The sequence below is a fragment of the Primulina eburnea genome, chromosome 15, assembly GCF_022965805.1.
Source record: "Primulina eburnea isolate SZY01 chromosome 15, ASM2296580v1, whole genome shotgun sequence".
Classification (NCBI taxonomy): domain Eukaryota; kingdom Viridiplantae; phylum Streptophyta; class Magnoliopsida; order Lamiales; family Gesneriaceae; genus Primulina; species Primulina eburnea.
In genome coordinates, this window is record NC_133115.1 from 6,095,304 (window position 1) to 6,115,246 (window position 19,943).

General features: G+C 38.6%; 1 protein-coding gene across 4 annotated transcripts in view; it reads right to left on the reverse strand.

Annotated features, from left to right (window-relative positions):
- The window catches only part of LOC140814082 (callose synthase 1-like), a 71,888-nt gene extending 53,272 nt beyond the window's left edge, over window positions 1–18,616 (reverse strand). Inside the window, exons 1-2 of one of the 4 annotated variants that reach the window (XM_073172945.1) lie at window positions 18,435–18,616; window positions 16,749–16,982 (exon numbers count right to left, since the gene is read on the reverse strand). In XM_073172945.1, the coding sequence (XP_073029046.1) occupies window positions 16,749–16,935 (187 nt within the window). In that variant the 5' untranslated portion in view covers window positions 16,936–16,982; window positions 18,435–18,616. Of the gene's footprint in view, window positions 1–16,748; window positions 16,983–18,280; window positions 18,299–18,405 lie in introns of those variants that run through there. The other 3 variants (XM_073172946.1, XM_073172942.1, XM_073172947.1) reach the window with 3 other exon arrangements.
- Window positions 18,617–19,943: the final 1,327 nt, after the last annotated feature.

The following is a 19,943-nucleotide window of genomic DNA, read 5'->3' on the forward strand; positions in this document are numbered from 1 at the left end:
TTTTTGACTAGGCGAAATATCCTCAAACTTTGTTGCTTCTGCCTCATCAAGCAAACGCGGAGTATCTCTCTCGGACTCCAAATTGTCAGGAACAAAAGACTGACCGCTTCCTAAGAGCCCACTAGACTTACCCAAAGCGATAAAAGAAGCGGGGAAAAAAGAATGAAGAGAAAAAGGTAACTTGGATGTGGAAGAAGGGAAACAAGAAAGTACCTTTCCCCCAATAGGATCAGTGTTACCTTGGGATGCTTGTTGGAAATCTGATTTATTCTCCTCATCTTGTAGCATAAAAAGTTTCTGAAGATCCCAGTCGACTGCTACATGATCTTGCTGCGAATCCGAATGAGAAGAAAATAAGCTGCCCGATACTGAAGATGCAAATCCTTCTTCCGATTGATCGTCTTCCTGTTGTTGATCATCAAAATCCTCTGAATCAGCGAACTCACACTCTATTGACTTGGGCAAATCTCTCAATTCTTTAACAAAAACTGACTCTCCCGCCATGACTTTCTTATTAGCCATTAGTGTTGATGAGTTGGAATTTGACGAGTCCTTTCCCCCCTCTTTAATATAAGGAGATGTCTGCTCTGCAACAGGCTTAGAAGGGACCTTTTCCTTCCCATTACCGTTGGACAAGGAATGAATAGGGGAACAATTGAAATCCTCTATAGTTTTAGGTGAGATACGCTGCATTATCTTGTCCATCTTACTGTCCTTTCGATTGGCCGACTGCTCCGAAGATTCAATAGTCTTGGCCTCTACTCTGCTAACAAGCCCTATGACCTCCGCCTCTTCTCTTTTTTCCGAAGTGCATCGTATTGGATCTCCAATTTCCGACTTTTCTCTGCGAATATCTTTACATACCTTACTATCCGAAGTCCTCTTCCCATTGATCAACGCTTGAGCATAAGTCTGTTTACCGTAAAGCTCATACGCCTTTCGGTCAAACGTATCAACGCTGATAGTAAGATCCATGTTCAAACCATTGTTTCTCAACAGTACACGATTGGATAAAAAACCATCTCTCTTTCCTTTGACCTTAATCTTCGCAGCAACTAAATTCCGCAGGAGACTTGTGTCTTTGCTAATCTCGAGTAGTCCCCCGCACTGATCACCTATTTCCTTGAGAATGTCGAAAGTCCATAAATGCCACGGTAACCCTGCAATCTTGATCCAGCTATTACAGCAACTGAGAACCGAATCTTTTACAATACAATCAGGACTCCAAGTCTCGAAATCTAAAGCCACTCCACCATCAAAGAAACCTCTTTTTAGTTGAGTATAGTACTCCCGTTCCTTCTGATATTCAGGCCACCAAATCGCTTTGTTTGCTTGGAAAGGGTGAATTTCGATCCTCCTCTTTACATCGCAACCTAGAACCCTCGCTACCTGATCCCAAGACACATTCACTCTTCCTCTTGTGATTATGATAGCGTCTGTCCATTTTGTTTCTGAAGACTTACAATAAGTTGCATCAATAACCTTCGACGAATCTTGAATTAAGGCCCGATCACCAGCATTAGCTTTGTTCTGGTTCCTTGAATTAACTAGCTTGTGACCCACTACCAATTGTCTCCCTGACAGTAAGTTGATGAGCATATCTGAGATCCTGATCCATCCTTGAAGCTTAAAACCGCTCGGTATGATTATATTCTGTTTCTTCCCTTGTTCGCTAAGCCTAGAAATTTCCAGAAACCTTCCTCTTTTGTTTACAAATCTGTGAACCACTGTTGTTGCGCTAGTGCCCCTTAAACGGTAGAAATCTGAGCAGGATAAAGGATTGCTAATGAAATTTCTGATTTTTGAACTGATCCATCGAGCATCATTTCGATCCAAGTCGAGAAAGTAAGTGGCATTCCTTGTTCTTTCAATCCAGCGAACCGAGCTACCTCTGTTGGCCCATTTAACCGAGAACCACTTGAACTCGATCTTAACCCCTGCATCTCTGAAAATAGACATTAAACTGAAGACGAAAGCCTACTGGCCGTAACTGACTTCAAATATTTCCGAATAAGATAAAGATCGGCCTGAGGAAGCTAACCGAGGACGGAAAAGATAGACGAGGAAGGCTGAGGAAAAGAGGATTGAAGATTGAAATAACGGGAGGTAAGCAAGGCTGAAACCCTAGAAATCGGCGACCGGATAATGGTTGCCGGCGACGACTAACGGGGACGAGTACGGGAGAAGAAAATTAAGGTGCATTACTGAACTTCTCGGAAAAACATGAATAAATGAGACTGGGAGATTCGCCGACGGCCAGCGACCGTCGCCGGAAAATGGTGAACCGTGCAGGCAGCAGGATTCAGGACTTTAAGGTGTTGATGGAACAGTAAGGGAGCTCGGTTGAACGAAGGGGAAATGGGGGGGAGAGCATTTTCAAAAAATTCTCTCTCTAGGGCACACACAGGTTCTTGTCTTTCTTTTATTGATGATTATTTTTTTTTGATTGGAAACATGATTTTATTTGATTATAATTAATAGTTGAAATACAGGAGTAGCGGATGAGTGATCCGCATGTTAGCAAAATCTTATCGCTAATACAAGTTTTACGTCATTACAAACTTTAAGTCCCTAACAACATCCGAGATCGAAAGATGACTAAACTCTTTCGCCCTTGTGATCGTAGTTGCCACTCTGAACTTTGTGAGCTCCCATACAGCACTGGATTCCGCTTTCATGTCATTGAATATTCTGTTATTCCTCTCTAACCAAATGCTCCAAAATAAGAATTGAATCGTGACATACCATAGAATGGTAGATTTCTTCCCCGTGGAGATACCTGGATCGATGGTGAACATATCTCTAGCCATCATTGGAAACACCCATTGAAAGCTCAGCTCTTGCAGAACCCTTGCCCATAAACTCCTTGAGTACGGGCAGTGAATTAATAAGTGGTCGAGAGTTTCTTCGTTACTTTCACATAAAGAGCACCAGTTAGGGCACAAGTCGCACGTAGGCCATCTTCTTTGCACCAAATCCGCCGTAGGTAATTTACCCAACGCGACAACCCACGAGAAAATTTGCAACTTTTGAGGGACAGGAATTTTCCAAATTTTTTCGTAGCTAGGAAAAGCTGGAAAATCTTGGATAGGAAAGAATGAGTCGTAAAGAGATTTGACAGTAAATATACCCGTAGATTCCCCCAACCAAACCCTGTAGTCCTCGACCCCTAACCGAACATTGATCGTATCTAACACACCCGCAAGGTTGACAAACTCTTGTAATTCTAAATCAGTAAGATTTCTCCTAAAGCTAACATCCCACCGATAAGATTGGCTGTCCGGTTGACTTACGACTTCTAAGAAGCTCAGAATAGGTTTATTTGACAAGGTGCAAACCCGAAACAAAGAAGGAAAACGTAATTTGAAGGGAACATCCCCACCCGCCCACAAATCCTCCCAAAAACGTATGTGATCACCCCCTCTCAAAACCGAACCCCACAATGATTGAATTGCCGGGAAAGTACTTGAAATAAATTTCCATGGGCACCTATAGGTAACGTTCTTGGCCAAACCCAAATCCCACCCGTTTTCTTGGAAACCGTAAATGCTTTTTATCACCTTTAGCCAAAAAGTATCTTTCTCCTTCGTTCCTCTCCACCACCATTTATCACCGTGCTGCCAAGAACGTTCAGGGCGTCCCGAGAACAGATAGGAGTGTGCACCCGCATACGTTTCCTGCGCGGCCGCACGAGCTGACGTACAGAACATGGACACAGCAGATTTTTAGATTATAAAAGGGTTATAACCCTAGCCGCCGTGAGGGGATCGAGCTAAATATGAGAGATAAGACGAAAATACAGAAAAAGTGAGAAACGACCGAGAGGGAGAACTTGGAAGCAAAAGAACTTGGGTACGAAGACAAAGAATGCTGCATTCGGGTTCTCCGTCTTCGTTTCTTTTCTTCTTTTTTTCTACAATTCTTAGATTAATCTCTGGATTGAAAAACGTGATTTGTTTTCATTTCACTTTCATTTTGAACTAATTTCAATTATAGAGGAACAACATAGCTTGGTTGGAAACTATGTGTGTGAATTTTTTGTTTATATGGTTGAATTCCTCTTCGTTTGTTTGTGTCTTTCTGTTCTTAATGTCTTCAATTGACTGACCAAAGATTGATTGATAAAATAATTGTAATCTATCACTCGAGAAACGGATCTAGAAGATCGTAGGAAACACGTCATGGGAATTTATATAGTTCAAAAGGCGTATAACCCCATCGAAATCCAGGCAATAACAATTGTTTACATATATCGTTTGATGTAAGATTTTAGATAGTGATATCAAAATCAAAATTAGATGGTAATTTCTATTTATCACTTGAGAAAAGAAATAGAGATAATTTAAGTGCTTTTGCCTAATAAACGTGTTGAATTCATGAATATAAATGCTATCGATATTTAAACATAGAGGAAAATAAAGTGAAATCGAACCTCTAAATTCTCTCTCTCGTCGAATTCTCATTATTTAGGTGTGCTTGATTTTAGTTGCTTGTTAAATAAATAATCCAAACTTTTCATGAATTTCTAAATAAAGTCCTCTCGGGATGCTCACAGCCTCCGTTCCTGATCTACACACTAATCAATTGCCATCAAAAGTGTGAGGGCGTGTGTGTTTTGTTCATGGTCATAATCGTAGGAAGTTGGATCCTAGAAATCTCAAGTGTGTGTTTGTTGGTACAGGTATCAATTCGGGTGGTTCAAGTTGAAGAAAGGGTATAAAATAAATTTCTCAACCGAACAAACCCTAAAACCAAAACCGAACCAAACCGGTCAGATTTTTTAACTATGCAACATTATTATTTTATTCTTTCAAAACACATAATAAACATAATAAAATTTACTTTAAATACATGATAACACAACATCGAACTATGCAACATTATTTTCAAAACACATAATAAAAATAATAAAATTTAATTTAAATACATAATAACACAACATCGCCTATAATAATTATGTGTCATGGGTTTAAATATTTAAATTTAAGAATCTAATTTTGTAAACTAATAATTACTCCACAAAAGAAACAATTGTTTAGAAAATTCAAATATACAAAATATATATTACACGATGAAAAATTATAATATCAATACATATACAATAAAAAAAGTCTACACGCACCACAAAGTAACTTTCAAGTTCCAAGCTCCACTTCATTGTTTTACACATTTTCTGGTACAAGTCAAACCTTGAAAAAATATATGTAAATGGGTCGGGTGGGTTCGGGTTGATTTGGGTCAACCCGAACCCAATCCAACCTAATTTTTTCTCTATAACCCCCAACCCTAACCTGATATTTTCGTGTCGGGTTGGCAAGCCGTGTTAATTTTTGAAACCCTTATTTGTTGGGTATTTATCAACAAAAAAGGCTACAAATGTTATCATCCTCCCAAGAAGTTGTTTGTTTCGTCTGATGTCACATTCCATGAAAATAAACCTTATTTCTCCACCCCTCATCTTCAGTGGAGCATCCAAGTTTGGAAGATAGGGAGGTTCCAACCTTACCTAACTTCTCTAGTCCTCACTTGCCAAGCCCACAATTTGACCCAGAAAATGTTCAAAACCTTGATCATATACCAAGTTCTCAACCAGTCCCAAGTCATGAAATGATCCCTACTCAAACTAATACGAGATTGTTTGGTCAGACATATTCCAGGAGAAAAGCTCCCTCGGTCCCTGAACTTGTGCAAGCCCAAGAGTTCACATTGAGCTCTAAACCTGAAGTAACAGTCGAAAATCTCATTGCACACAATGAACACACACCTTTTTTTTAGTAGAAACAACTTTTTATTATATTGAAATTAAGGTTTACAATTGCGGATGAGCAATCCGCAAATTAATTAAAAAGAGTACAAAATAACACCGCCGTTATCACGACCAAACATATTACCAATCCCTAACAGTGTGTTTGGCAACCCGGATTTGGGAGTATTTCATGGGATTTGGATTTCAAAATCCTATTTTTACTGTTTGACAATATATTAAAAAAAAAGGATTTGGATTTGCTTAGGATTTCATGGGATTTCATGAGATTTCCACAAGTATATCCAAATCCCATCAAATTTGATGAGATTTGGTGGGATTTGGATTTTAAAAACATAAAATTACTTTTTTATCCAACACATCATTCTCCACCAAAAGTTTATAAGGGTAGTTTAGTAAAATTTTAAAATTCCAAATTCGAATATTTTTTTTCTCCAAACAAGAAATGGATTTGTAAATACCGTTTTTAAATTTTAAACCAAACACCAAATGGAATTTCAAATACTTGAATTTCCAAATCCAATTCCAAAATCCAATTCCAAATCCCACCAAATCCTCTCAAATCTTGGTTGCCAAACACACTGTAACTATATCAGAGATACTAAGATGTTTATATTCTGTCAATAATACCAACCAACTTGCAACCCTGAATTTTATTTTTTCCCATACTTCCTCTAGCGACGCCGACTTATCTTCAAAAATTCTCAAGTTTCTTTCCAGCCATATCGACCAAAGTGTGCAATGAACAATCATAGACCAAAATCTCAAGTGTCTTCTCCCTACATGCCAACTTGGTTTCAACAAAAACATATCTTTTGCCGTCTTCGGAAAAATCCACAGAAAACCCATTTCTTGTAACATCTTCAGCCAGAACAATGAACACACACCTCACTTAGTAGATGACCATAGCATGCACATTCCTATTGCCCTTCACAAAGGAACCAGAGATTGAACAAAACCCCCACGCTACTCAATGTCCCGTGTCGTAAAATTTGACAATTTTCACCATCATATAAAAGCTTCTTAGTAAGTTTGAACATCATAAATACCCATTCCACACTACCTGACTACCTGAAGCAGTCTAATGAAAAATGGAAACAAGCCATGAATGTGAAAATGGAAGTTTGGAGAAAAATAACACTTGGGAGATTATTGATTTACCTTCGGGAAAGATGTTAATAGGGTGTAAATGGATATATACAGTGAAATATAAATCAAATGGCACATTGGAAAGCTATAAGGCGAGGGCTAGTAGCTAAGGGTTCTACACAGACATATGGATGGGACTATCAAGAAACATTTGCTCAAGTTGATAAAATGAACACATTTAGAGTTCTAGTATCTTTGGTAGCAAATTATGGATGGTTATTGCAGCAATTTGATGCAAAAAATGCATTCTTACATGGAAATATTGAGGAATAGATTTAAATGAACATTCCACTGGGATATGGAATGTAAGAAAGATACAGGAATGTAGACTGAAAAAGGCCCTATATGGCCTCAAGCAATCCCGCCGGGCGTGGTTTGGAAGTTTAACAAGAGTAATGCAATCCACGGGATACAAACAAAGTCAGAGAGACCATACTATGTTCATTAAACATTTGAATGCTGGGTTAGTCACTATTTTGCTTATTCATATCGATGACATTATTATTACAAAGGATGATGAGAAAGAGAAACAAGGCCTTAAACAGAGATGAAGTGCTTCTTTGACATAGAAGTAGCATATTCGAAACAAGGGATATTTATAACCCAACAGAAATATATCACTGATTTTCTCCGAGAAACAGGAAAATTGGTTTGTAAACCAATGAGCACACACACCTATAGAACTCAATCATAAGCTTGGAGAAGCCGGGGAGGACAGAATGGAGAATAAAAAGATGTATCAACACCTGTGGGAAGACTCATTTATCTCTCACACAAGGTCAGCATAGCATATGTTGTAAATGTGATAAGCCAATTCATGCATGACCCAAAGAAAACGCACTTACGTATAGTTTACAGGTACTTCAATACCTAAAAGAGAAACCAGGAAAATGTATTTTGTATAAAAAATGTGACAATATGGTACTTGATACTTACACAGACACGGATTGTGCTCAACCCGCATAAGAAAATTGATTGTCCTCAACTACCAGCCATAATTGGGAATCACAATAGTGAAATATGAAAATTGTCCCTCCAACCCGCATAAGATTTAGTGTACTTGATAGAAACGTGTGCCGATTCAAAAAGGTTTTGTATGGCTCAAAACAGTCTCCACACGCCTGGTTTTGAAGGTTTACCAAAGTAATGTACTAATGTCAGCAACCTATTATAAACAAAGTCAGGGAGACCACACTTTGCTTCATCGAGCACTCAACATGAGCTTTGATAGTCTATGTGGAACCAGAGATGTTGAGGAAAAAAAACAAGTATTAAATGGGTACTTAATCAAGGAGTTCGAATTACCCGGTGATTCCCAGAATTACATCGGATCATTACCGAGTGATGTTTGATACCATGAAGTTGAGATGGGGGGGGAGTGTTCAATCATTTCAAGAACGATTTCCATCCCTGTTTCGGGTATGTACCTCAATTAATAAATCGATCCGTAACTTTACAGATGTGGTCATTATTGGAGTCAATCCTATCTTTCTTTTTTTTTTTTTTTTGATAAGAAACTAATTTATTAATAATAAGAGCTTAAAAGTTTACAAAAAGTAGTGGACCAGTGATCCACAAGAAGGAGTAGTGATTTTCCTAGTCCTTAGAAACACTAAATCAGCACAAAATAAATTTCCAATCCCTAGCTATATCTGATAAAAGTAAATGTTTAAACACCGGGGTCACTACTGTCCATCTTGCCACCCTGATCCGCACTGATTCCCACAGATTTTCCACAAGCTCTTCTTTTCCGTTGAATATTCTATTGTTTCGTTCTAGCCAAATTGACCAAAATAAGCAATGAATAATGATGCGCCAGAATTTCTCCAAGCCTTTTCCTTTAAGGTAGCTGTTGTCCATCAGGTACATATCTCTTGAGTTCATTGGAAAAGTCCAGTCGAAACCCAAGTGTTGCATGACCTTGATCCATAATCGTCTCGAGTATGAGCAGTTCAGCAGTAAATGGTCTTGATCTTCGGGCTTATTTTTGCACAGAACACACCATTGTGGATTTAAGGCATTGTTTGGATTCCTTTTTTGCACGCTGTCATTCGTCTGTAATTTTCCCAACGCAACTATCCACGAGAACACCTTCACCTTTTGGGGGATTGGCACACTCCAAATTTGAGTAACGTAGAGGAAATCAGTGGCCGATTAAGTATCTCGGGGCACTGTTGGGAGGCAATCCGAGGAATCTTGAGTTTTGGGAACCCGTGGTATCAAAAATGTCCAAACAACTTGCAAGTTGGAAAAAGGCGTTTCTCTCGAGAGGAGGTCGACTTACACAGATAAAGTCGGTGTTAAGTGCGATGCCAAAATATTTTATGTCTATATTAAAGTTTCTATTCGGGTGGCAAAACAAATGAAAAAATTAATGAGGAACTCATTGTGGAACGAAGCCGATGGGGAGGCGCAGTGCCATGTCGTTGCTTGGGAACAAGTTTGTAAACCTAAAGACAAGGGAGGTCTAGGCTTGGGGAATATTCATTTGAGGAATAAGGCGCTTTTGGGGAAATGGCGGGTGGAGATGCTCAGTGGAAAGAGATTCTTTGTGGAAAAAGGTTATCAAGAGCATTTATGGTCTTCAAGATAATGGGTGGGACGTGGGGCTGGCCAGGAACTCGACATTTAGATGTCCTTGGAAATTTATTTCTCGTTCTTACCCAGCTTGTCATCAGTTGGTTAAGGCGGTGCTCAAAGGGAGAAAAGTGTTAGATGAGGTCGAATTGGGTGAGTTCAGCACTCTTTTAGGGGTTTTAATTTCAGTTAGGTTGAGTTTGGTCATGGAGGATGTTCGGGTTTGGTTGGGGGATTCTTCCGATATTTTTTCAGTTAGCTTTCTACGCCTCTTTCTTTCTGGTTTCCAATTTTCCTTTATTCATGTACTATTCTAGCATATGGAAAGTACCTATCCTGCATAAGGTTCAAGTTTTCTCGTGAATAAAATTATTGGGGATCTTTGTGGGGGATTGTTGGCCATTAGCCTTGATACCCTCCACTTCAGAATGCTCGGAGCTGCGAAGATTAAGGTGAAGGGTACTGAAGGTGGTTTTATTCAAACAAAAATGAGCATTCCATTGGATGGCAGACCTACTGAGATTAGAATCCAGGTTGAAACGTTTGATTCTAAGGGTTATGAGGTTTATGAAAAGCAGACTTACGCCCAAGTAGTTGTGCATGGCAAGAAGCATTTTCAACATCTTAGCTAGAACTGAACATGGGGAAAATGCTCATAACGAAGCTAAATCGATTCCGGAGGTCACAAATAGGCAGGAAAATATTGCTGCGGAATCAAGACTAGGTTGCGGTTCAGAGGGCTTGAGGGGCAGTTTCGTAGAGAATCAGGAGCAAAATACTTCAAAAGGATCACAAAATACTTCCATGAGGAAATCCGAAACACCGAATCAAGGAAAGGTGCTGAAAATTTTAAGTAATATCAAGCCAAAAGATGCAACGAAATTTTCAAGCTCTTCTATCGGATCCACAAAAAGCAATCATTCTGAGGAGTACAGTAAGAGTCCGGGAACTGGTTTGAACAACAACACTCCGCAAGAGTTCTGGAAAACATATCGCCGAAGACGCAAATCAGAAGAGTTTGTGGGAATTGAATCACAGGTAGTACCGGAAAGTGTGACTCAAAACATTCACGACATTCATGACTGGGAACTGTGCAGCAAAGGTAAAGCGGCGGAGAAAGATGATATGGAGGACATTGACGTTGAAAATTCACAAGACGAATTGCTGGAAACGGAGTTCGAGTCCCTCGAGTCAGAAAGTGTGGGATACATCAGCTCTGAACACCCTGAAACAGTTGAAGAAGATGCTGCAGATTTGGATGCGTTGTTCTTAACTCCAAAGCCTATAAAGACCGACTCAACCGCTGATCTACGAGAAAATAATAAACCTTTTCTGGGACAGGTACTTAACGGTAATCAATCATCATTTTTATATCATTATGTATCGTTAAATGCGATTTTATCTTCTCCTCTCACAAACTTGGGTAAGTCTAGTGGTCCAGTGGGGAGTGGGTTAGGTATAGTTGATGAAGAGCCTTGTAATATCAGAGATCTATCAGTTCTGAATGTGGGGGAGGATAAGGAGGATTTTGAACAACATGTAGGAGGGGGTGGGATAGATGAGAATGTTGGAGACAAAGAAAAGCCGCTGAAAGGTCGTTTAAAGAGGGAATTGAATAGACTTCATTGCGGTATCAGTTATGAAAGAGGTTCCACTTCGAGGGGTCCAAAATTTTTTAGATGAAGATTTGCGCTTGGAATATTAGAGGTGGGGGGGCAGTGAGGCGAAGACAATTAGTTCGATCAATAATTCAAAAGGAAAGGCCCGACATTGTAGTTCTCTTGGAAACGAAACGCGAAAGAATAGACACCAAATTTGTGGCGAGTGTTTGGAAATCGAGATTTGTTGACTGGGTTTGTTTGCCATCGGCTGGTAGGTCGGGGGGAATTCTTGTCATGTGGGATCCCAGAATAGTGAAAGTTCTTAACAATTTGATTAGGGAGTTCTCGGTATCCATTGAGATCTCCAAGTCGGACGAAATAAGTTGGTGGTTTTCAGCCATTTATGGGCCTGTCAGGCCGAGTCTCAGAGAAGCGTTTTGGGATGAATTAGCGGGATTGAAAGTAATTTGTGGTGATTTCTGGTGCCTAGGTGGTGATTTCAATGTGGTGAGAAATCTGGGAGAAAAACTAAACAGCCTATCTTTGACTACAAGTATGTCGTGCTTTGATGCGTTGATAGAGGAGTTGGAACTTGTTGATCCACCACTTTTAAATGCCAAATTCACGTGGTCCAATTTCAGAGCAACTCCAATTTGCAGTCGGTTGGATAGATATTTATTTTCTACAGGATAGAGGAGTTTATTTCCATGTTACAGACAAACGGTGCTTCTGAGACTCACCTCGGATCATTGCCCTGTCTTGCTAGATACATCTAAGCTGAGATGGGGACCAGCCCCATTTAGATTTGAAAACGCCTGGCTGGAGCATCGCAAATTTAAAGATCTATTAAGGATATGGTGGAACAAAGAGGGCGTCCGGGGGTGGCATGGATACAGATTCATGCAGAAGCTGAAAATGATAAAAAAAAGGATGTATCTGATTGGAATAAGGAAGTGTTCGGAGACGTCCGTGTTAGAATACATGAACTGAGCAACAAAATTAGTCATTTGGATGGTCTTGAGGCGGCTGGACTTTGGTCAGAAGCGTTGATTGATGAGAGGAGGGTGGCAAAATGTGAACTGGAAAAAACAGCCTTTGCTAATTTTCAGATTCAAAGCCAAAAAGCAAAACTTAATTGGTTACAACAAGGGGACCATAATACTAAGTTCTTTCACACGTTATTGAACAACAGAAGGAACAGAGCTTTGATTGAGAGAGTGGAGGTGGAAGACGGAAGAGTTATCACCGAGGAAAAAGAGATTGAGATTGAAATTGTTGACTTTTATCGGAAATTGTTCTCGAAGGCAGAAGGGGTTGGGGGGAGATATGATGACTCGGGTTTGGGCATAGATGGGCTGGATTGGGCACCGATTACGGGAGATGATGCAGAGGCGTTGGAAAAACAGTTTGATGAGGAGGAAATTAGAAAGGCTATGTTTGATTGTGATGGAAATAAAGCGCCAGGGCCCGATGGATTCACCTTGGCATTTTTTCAAAAAAATTGGGATACATTGCGACTGGATTTATTTAAGGTGTTTGCGGAATTTTATGAAGCTGGGATTGTGAATGCAATTACAAATGAAACTTATATTTGTCTCATTCCTAAGAAACAAGATGCGCGAAAGATTACGGACTACCGACCAAATAGCTTGGTTACAAGTTTGTATAAAATTTTGGCAAAGGTTTTGGTTAACAGATTGAAAAAGGTTTTGGATAAAACCATAGCGGCGAATCAATGTGCTTTTATCAAAGGAAGACAGATACTGGATTGTTGTCTTATAGCGAATGAGATGGTGGATGAATATCGTAAGAAGAAAAAGAAGGGATGGGTGCTTAAGATTGATCTAGAAAAAGCATATGATCATGTCGATTGGCAATTTTTAGACAATGCTCTATTTCATAAGGGATTCGGCGAGAGATGGAGGAGGTGGATTAGGGGATGTGTTTCAAACGTCTCTTTCTCGATATTTGTGAATGGGAGGACGTGTGGGAAGATCCGGGGGGAAAGAGGGCTGAGACAAGGGGACCCCCTATCACCTTTTCTCTTCAATATTGTTGTCGATGTGTTGGGAAGAATGGTGGATAAGGCAAGGGAGGCCAATGAGGTTAAGGGATTCGAAATTGGAAAAGAAAAGTTGCAAATTTCACACTTACAGTTCGCGGACGATGCTTTGTTTTTCGTGGATTCAAGGCAAGATGTGATGGCAATAATAAACATACTCAATTGCTTCTCAATCAATTCAGGGCTGAGAATTAATATGGCCAAGAGTGTCGTGCTTGGACTGAATTTCCCGGACGAACAATTGGATGAAATGGCAGTCACATTTGGGGGACTAAAAGGGGCTTGGCCCATCAAGTATTTGGGCCTACCGCTGGGAGGAAATCCCACCAAGATGGAGTTTTGGGAACCTGTGGTTTCAAAAATGGCAAAGAAACTAGTAGGCTGGAAAAAAGCTTATCTATCGAGAGGTGGGCGACTTATTTTGATCAAGTCAGTTCTTTGCGCCATGCCATCTTATTTTATGTCCCTTTTCAGCGTACCGAAATATGTGGCGGCTGATTTGGAAAAGTTAATGAGGAATTTCTTGTGGGATGGTGACGAAGGAGATAAACATTGTCATGTGATATGTTGGAAACAGGTGTGTAAACCAAAGGAAAAGGGAGGTTTGGGATTGGGGAATATCAATCTTAGAAATAAGGCTCTTCTTGGTAAGTGGTGGTGGAGATGTTCGACGGAGAGTGGGTCGTTGTGGATAAAGGTTATCAGAAGCAAATATGGGTTGCAGGATAACGGGTGGGATCTGGGCTTGGCGGAGAGATCAACATTCAAAAGTCCGTGGAAATCTATCTCTCGGTCTTACAAGGCTTTTCATCAACTTATTAGGGTGGTGCCTAATCAGGGCAATCGTATTAGATTCTGGGAGGATATCTGGGAGGGAGGGGAGTCGTTTAAGGTCAGATTTCCTTCGTTGTTTCGCATTTGTACTTCAAACAATAAATCTATCGGTCATTTCATTCATGTCGAAATCCCCGGGGGTCAGTCTTCCTTTATTTGGGATGTGAGGTTTAGGAGAGATTTATCTGATGAGGAGTTACGAGAGTTAACCATTTTGTTAGGAGTTTTAGATGGAGTTAGATTGAACTTGGTTTTGGAGGATTATAGAGTTTGGTTGGGGGATTCGTCTGGGTTGTTCTCTGTCAAATCTTTTTATGATTCTTTCTTTCCCACTACTGAATTTCCAAATTTCAATTGCTTCGAATATATCTGGAAAGTACATGTACCACAAAAGGTTAAGATTTTCTCGTGGATCATCGCTTTGGGAAGGTTGCCTACATGTGACACGATACAGAAGAGATGGAGGAGTTGTGTTCTAAGGCCTCAATGGTGCTGTTTATGTCGGCAAGATGAAGAAAACCAAGACCACATCCTTCTGCATTGTGCTTTCTCAAGATGCATCTGGATAAAAGTTCAGAGAGAAATGGGAGTTCAATGGGCGTTTCCAAACCAGGCCAAAGAGTTGTTATATGATGATTCGGATAGTCCATTACCATCAGCATTCAATGAACTCTGGCAAATGATTGTGCACGGCGTCTTTTGGTCACTTTGGTTGGAAAGGAATGCAAGAATTTTCGAAGATAAAAACGAATCGCCCGATCGGGTATGGGACAAAATAAAGTTCAAGATAGCATCATGGACGACGAGCTTCAAAGAATATAGCCATCTATGTATAACAGATGTAGTTAGGGATTGGAACTTTGTAAGGGCAGGCAATTAGTTTCAAAAGTGATTAGCTTTACGTTAAGACAGTCATGCAGTTATATGAGCGCGGATTTCTTATCCGCCTCTTCTTGTAATTCGAATTTATTATTATAATGAAATAGTTTCTTATCAAAAAAAAAAAAAAAAGAATTTGGATCAAAGTTCTGCAAGATCTGGGTTTTGAATGGACTTTGAAAGGCACTGGGACTTGTTTCTCATGGAGCCAGGATTCTTTACCGGGAAAAGAATTAGGAGTTTTTGTACTCCGTAGTTCATTACATTTTTTGGTCAATTTGATTGGAGCACAACAATAGAATATTCACAGACACATCGAAGTCTACGGACGACGTTTGGGAGAAGATCAGATTCACAGTTGTGACTTGGACGAAAAAGATGTCGGAGTTTAATCACATGCTTATCTCAGATCTAGTTCGGGATTGGAAATTTATTTGCTCCCCACGATAGTGTAGTTGTCGTGTTTTTTCCCTAAATTGTGAGGTGTTTTGCGGATTGCTCATCCGCTTTTCTTGTAACCTTCTCTATTATTATAATAAAATCATAGTTTTCGATCAAAAAAAACTATATGGGAACTGAAGTAGCTCACTCCAAACCACTTTTTCATTGGAAATGCATCATTGATCGCCAAAAAGATATCAGTATGACAACAAGCAAACCAGTCACAACTCCAACTGAATTGAAGTAATGACTTGGAGAGTTAATTGAAGACCAAGCAGCAAACGAAGAAATGTACCAAAGACTAGTTGGAAAGTTCATCGACCTTGCCCGCAAACGGCAGGCTATAGCATACTCAGTTAGTGTCATCAGTCTATTCATGAATGATCCCAAGGAGATTCATCTACAGGCAGTCCACAAATTATTAGTTGCTTGAAGTCTCACACAGGAAAGGGTATAATGCATAAGAGGTATTCTGAACTAAATTTTGAAACCTACATTGATGCAGACTATACCGGATCTCCTGTAGAACAAAGATAAACCTTGAGCTATTGTATCTTCCTCATAATAACCTAATAATGTGGTGGAACAAGAAATAAAATGTAGCAGCCCATTCAAGTGCGGAAGCGGTGTATAGGGCTAGTGTACAAGGAGTATGCTAGTTTTAATTGGTGAAGACGGCCCTAGAAGATCTAAGGTTAAATGGAGTGGACCTGTGAGACTGACTGTAACAATAAATCAGCCAGCAACATCTCAAATAACCTAATGCAACACGATCTGCGAAAACACATTGAGATAGATAGAGACTTCATCCAAGAAAAGCTGGACAGTGGACTGATTTTTTTTTACGCCTCGTGTTCCCACAAGAGACCAATTAGCAGATGTTCATGCAAAGGGTCTGAACAAAATACAATCTTTTAGGAGACTATTGGCAAGTTGAGAATGGAAGATGCATATTCATCAGCTTGACGAGGAGTGTGGAAAGATGTGATTTTTTCTTGATTTGTGGGCTGATTTAGTGTACAACTGTAAATTAGGCTACAAAGGAAAATTCCTTGGTTGAAGGAAACTGAATACTTCTCTTGATTAAAGGGATCTGATTGTTTAATTGTTTCCATCTCTTGTAAGTTAAAACTAGGGCCGTCTGCGAGTTTCGTTAGTGCACAGATCAACAAAGAATTTCATTCTCTTTCCCTTCCACGGCGTAGAATTTCACATAGCTACCCCAGCTTAAAATTTGAAACCCATTCCATCATAAATTCATAATAAGCAAAATGATTCAAGCCTGGGAGATGATATATGTAAAAGCAAAAAAAGGAGTGATGCTGTAAATAACATTGGAAGCAAGATGATAATTATAACAATGACGAAAGAAAGAAAACCCGCTCTTCAGGGTTACAAGAATATATCCATATGAAGAGATGTAATTTATTTTGAGACTTACAAAGATAAGCAACCCTGGGATTTATGGGCTCAACCTCATTGGCAACACGAAGAATTGGTGCAATCTCAACAAGAGATGATGGCACCACCTCACTATCCATCATTGTCTCCCCCAAATTACCAACGGTCTGAGTCCGCAGAATCTGCCTCGGTGGCTGCGAATCGGACCCCCTTCTCTGGTAAGCCATTTTAGCTTTAAGCTTTCCAAACACAACTTTATTTTACTTTAGTTTACCTGTAAAAAATTATAACAAAACGTTGTAAGAACTCAGATTTCCTTTAAAGGAACCTCGTCTGAATTAATTAAGTTATTACTTACAGCATATTTACAATTAAGATATTTATTTTCAAGGCAAAATATAAAATGACTCCAAATTCAGATTTCAGGTTCGGGTGAATGGTCTGGGACTATTTTAAATTTTAACTTGATTGGTCTTTCAGTAGAAGATTGTGGAATGGTTATTTTATTTTGATTAAGGGGTGATTTCACCTGGTTACTAAACCCTATATCTAGACTTTTTCACCAATTTTTCCTTCTATCCTGCTGTCCTTTTTCCTTCCCCTATCATGCAATCAATATAACACAAACCCAAGATCCAATCGAGTTGTCATCAAAAAGAACTGCTACATAACTTGACTAATTAGTTTATAATTTATAAGCGTTTAGAGTAACAAGTGATCATGGACACCAAATTATCTCAAAAAAATACATTTAAAAACCAGTGATGAAGTCTAGATATTGAATTAGGAGGGCCGAGAACATGTTAAAGCATATAATGCCCGGGATTTTTTTTTAAAAAAAAGTAAAGCAAACCAGAAACAATATTCAGATTTCTGAATAAATTACAAATGCCCCATAGCCGGATTCAAATAATTTTCACAGTTTTCTTGCACATTTCATACCAAAAAAATGGGTTTTGGGGGAAAAACAAACAGAGTCTCAAAAGTTTAGTGCGAGTAAACATCAAATATCATCAAAGCCACCAGGATCCAATTCAGTAAAATAAACAGCGAACTGATACAAATGGAATATGGGTTACACGTCAATGTGATTAACAAAAAGGAGCAACTTTAATTCATAATATTGGGTCCTCGCAGTATACAAAAATTTAATATAGTTAAAAACAATATCCTCTGTCTGATTTGCACGAAATATGGATTTTGCAGCTAACCAAATCATCTCTTCAGGCAATCAAAACCCAGAAAGAATTAGTTACCATAATTTGGGGAAAAGAAGACCATACTCCGGGTTTCGTTATTTAATTAAAACTAGTAATCTAACGCGACATGCAGAACCCCTTTTTGGTTTCTTCTTCCCGATGCTCTTAGAAAAAAAATAACTTAATTGAACAAATCTTCGAACTTTAACCCACTGCACAATTCTTGAAGGCAAAAGAACAAGAAAAAAGAAACAAGACCAAAAAATTGCAACTTTATTTTTCTCCCGACTCAACCAAGCAAATAAAACCGCAACAATTCAACCTATCAAAACATTTCCATCATCAAAATTTCCAATTATTGATGAAACGTAACCTCCATGCTGAGCATAAACAAGAACCCTCATATCTGTCTCATTTTTCTAACCAACAACAACCCAATTCTTAATAATCTTGAACCGAAAATTTTGATCTTCCAAATTGAAGTGAGAAGAAAATTACAAAGCAATTACACTGGAAATCAATCCCACCAAAACTTGACAGCAGAACTTAAGTTTCTTGGGAAAAAGAACCAATTTCCTGGCCCTAGCGTTGAATAGAGAAGTAATGCTCAGTAAATGATATGCTAAGAAACTTCGACAAGAATAATTAATAATTATCTTCAGAATTTCATACAGAAAGTAGGAAAAGAAATTTTTTTTTAATAGTGAGTGTGAGTGATAATTCAGAAAGGTAGTGCCACCAAACTGATTGAAGGTAGGAAAGCAACGCGCGTAGCAACAAAAGTCGCATCATAATGGATCAAGAAACCAAAAAAGTTGTATAATAATACAGAAAAATTAATATTGTAAAAAAAATTAAAAACTAAAAAAGTTTCTTATTTACATTCGAACCCATGCTTGCTTGTCTCTTATTCACTCCAGTATATATTGTTACCCTGTTGTTGTTGGACCGACCCAATGGAGTAAACAAGAAGTCATCCTTCCACGGAAGAATGAACATTTTCCTGTGTGAGATCTAAATATAGTACACTCTTGGAAAAGTAAACTTATAATTATATATAACTGATTTTTATAAGAACTTGAATTAATCATTTTTATAAAGCAATTACGGATTCAAACTAGTCCATGTAAGAACTTGTTATAACGTCGTGCTTGTCTGGGCCTAGTCTTGGGCTTTACTAAAAATATAAACGAATCAAATCGAGTTGAATAATATTAAAAATTAAAGTTCAAATTTGGCTCGAATAATTAAGTATATTCGAGCCAAATTTGAACTTTAATTTTTATTTGACTTTAATTTTTAAATATTATTCGACTCGACGAACTCGAAATTTTTAAAATCTTTTAGCTCAAGTTCAGCTTGAAAAAAATTTTGATTTCGACTCGAAATCTTCAAACTTATTCCGAACTATTCGAATTATTGCTTTGATAGTAAATTTTGATAACGAAAGGATCAAAAGGTTAAAACCTTCGAAAACCTCGAAATTCATCTATATTTAACACATAGTTATATTATATTAATAAATTGCTCGCGGGTGGCTCGTGCACTATCTAACAAAATAATATTATATTGAGTTCGCTTCAAAAAATTATTCGAACAAGTTCGAGTTCGGCTAGAGTTTAAAAGAAACAGATGGGAAAAATAGTAAAACGGAATTGAACTTCAGTTTAGTTGAAGAAGGGGACACGGGTCTTCTAGCATAAATCATGGAAGTTTTGGCTTGGCACATCGATATTTGTAATGTGGCGTAATTTACATTACATTCCTTCAAATAGAAAGCGGTACTTGTACTTTATTTTATGACGATTTTTGCGTAACTGTGCTAAAAAGTCTGTAGTTGATTAATCAATTTCGTAGTACACAAGTAATTTACGTGCTTGGAAATTTTTTTAATTAATTAAAAAGAGATCGATGAAAATAAATTTTGTTCACAATTCTTGAATGGCTAAATGGGAAATTACCTTTAAATAAATAGAAGTTGGCAAGGTTGGATGGAACTAATGCCTAACATATTTTTCCACCGTGTGTCATCAAAT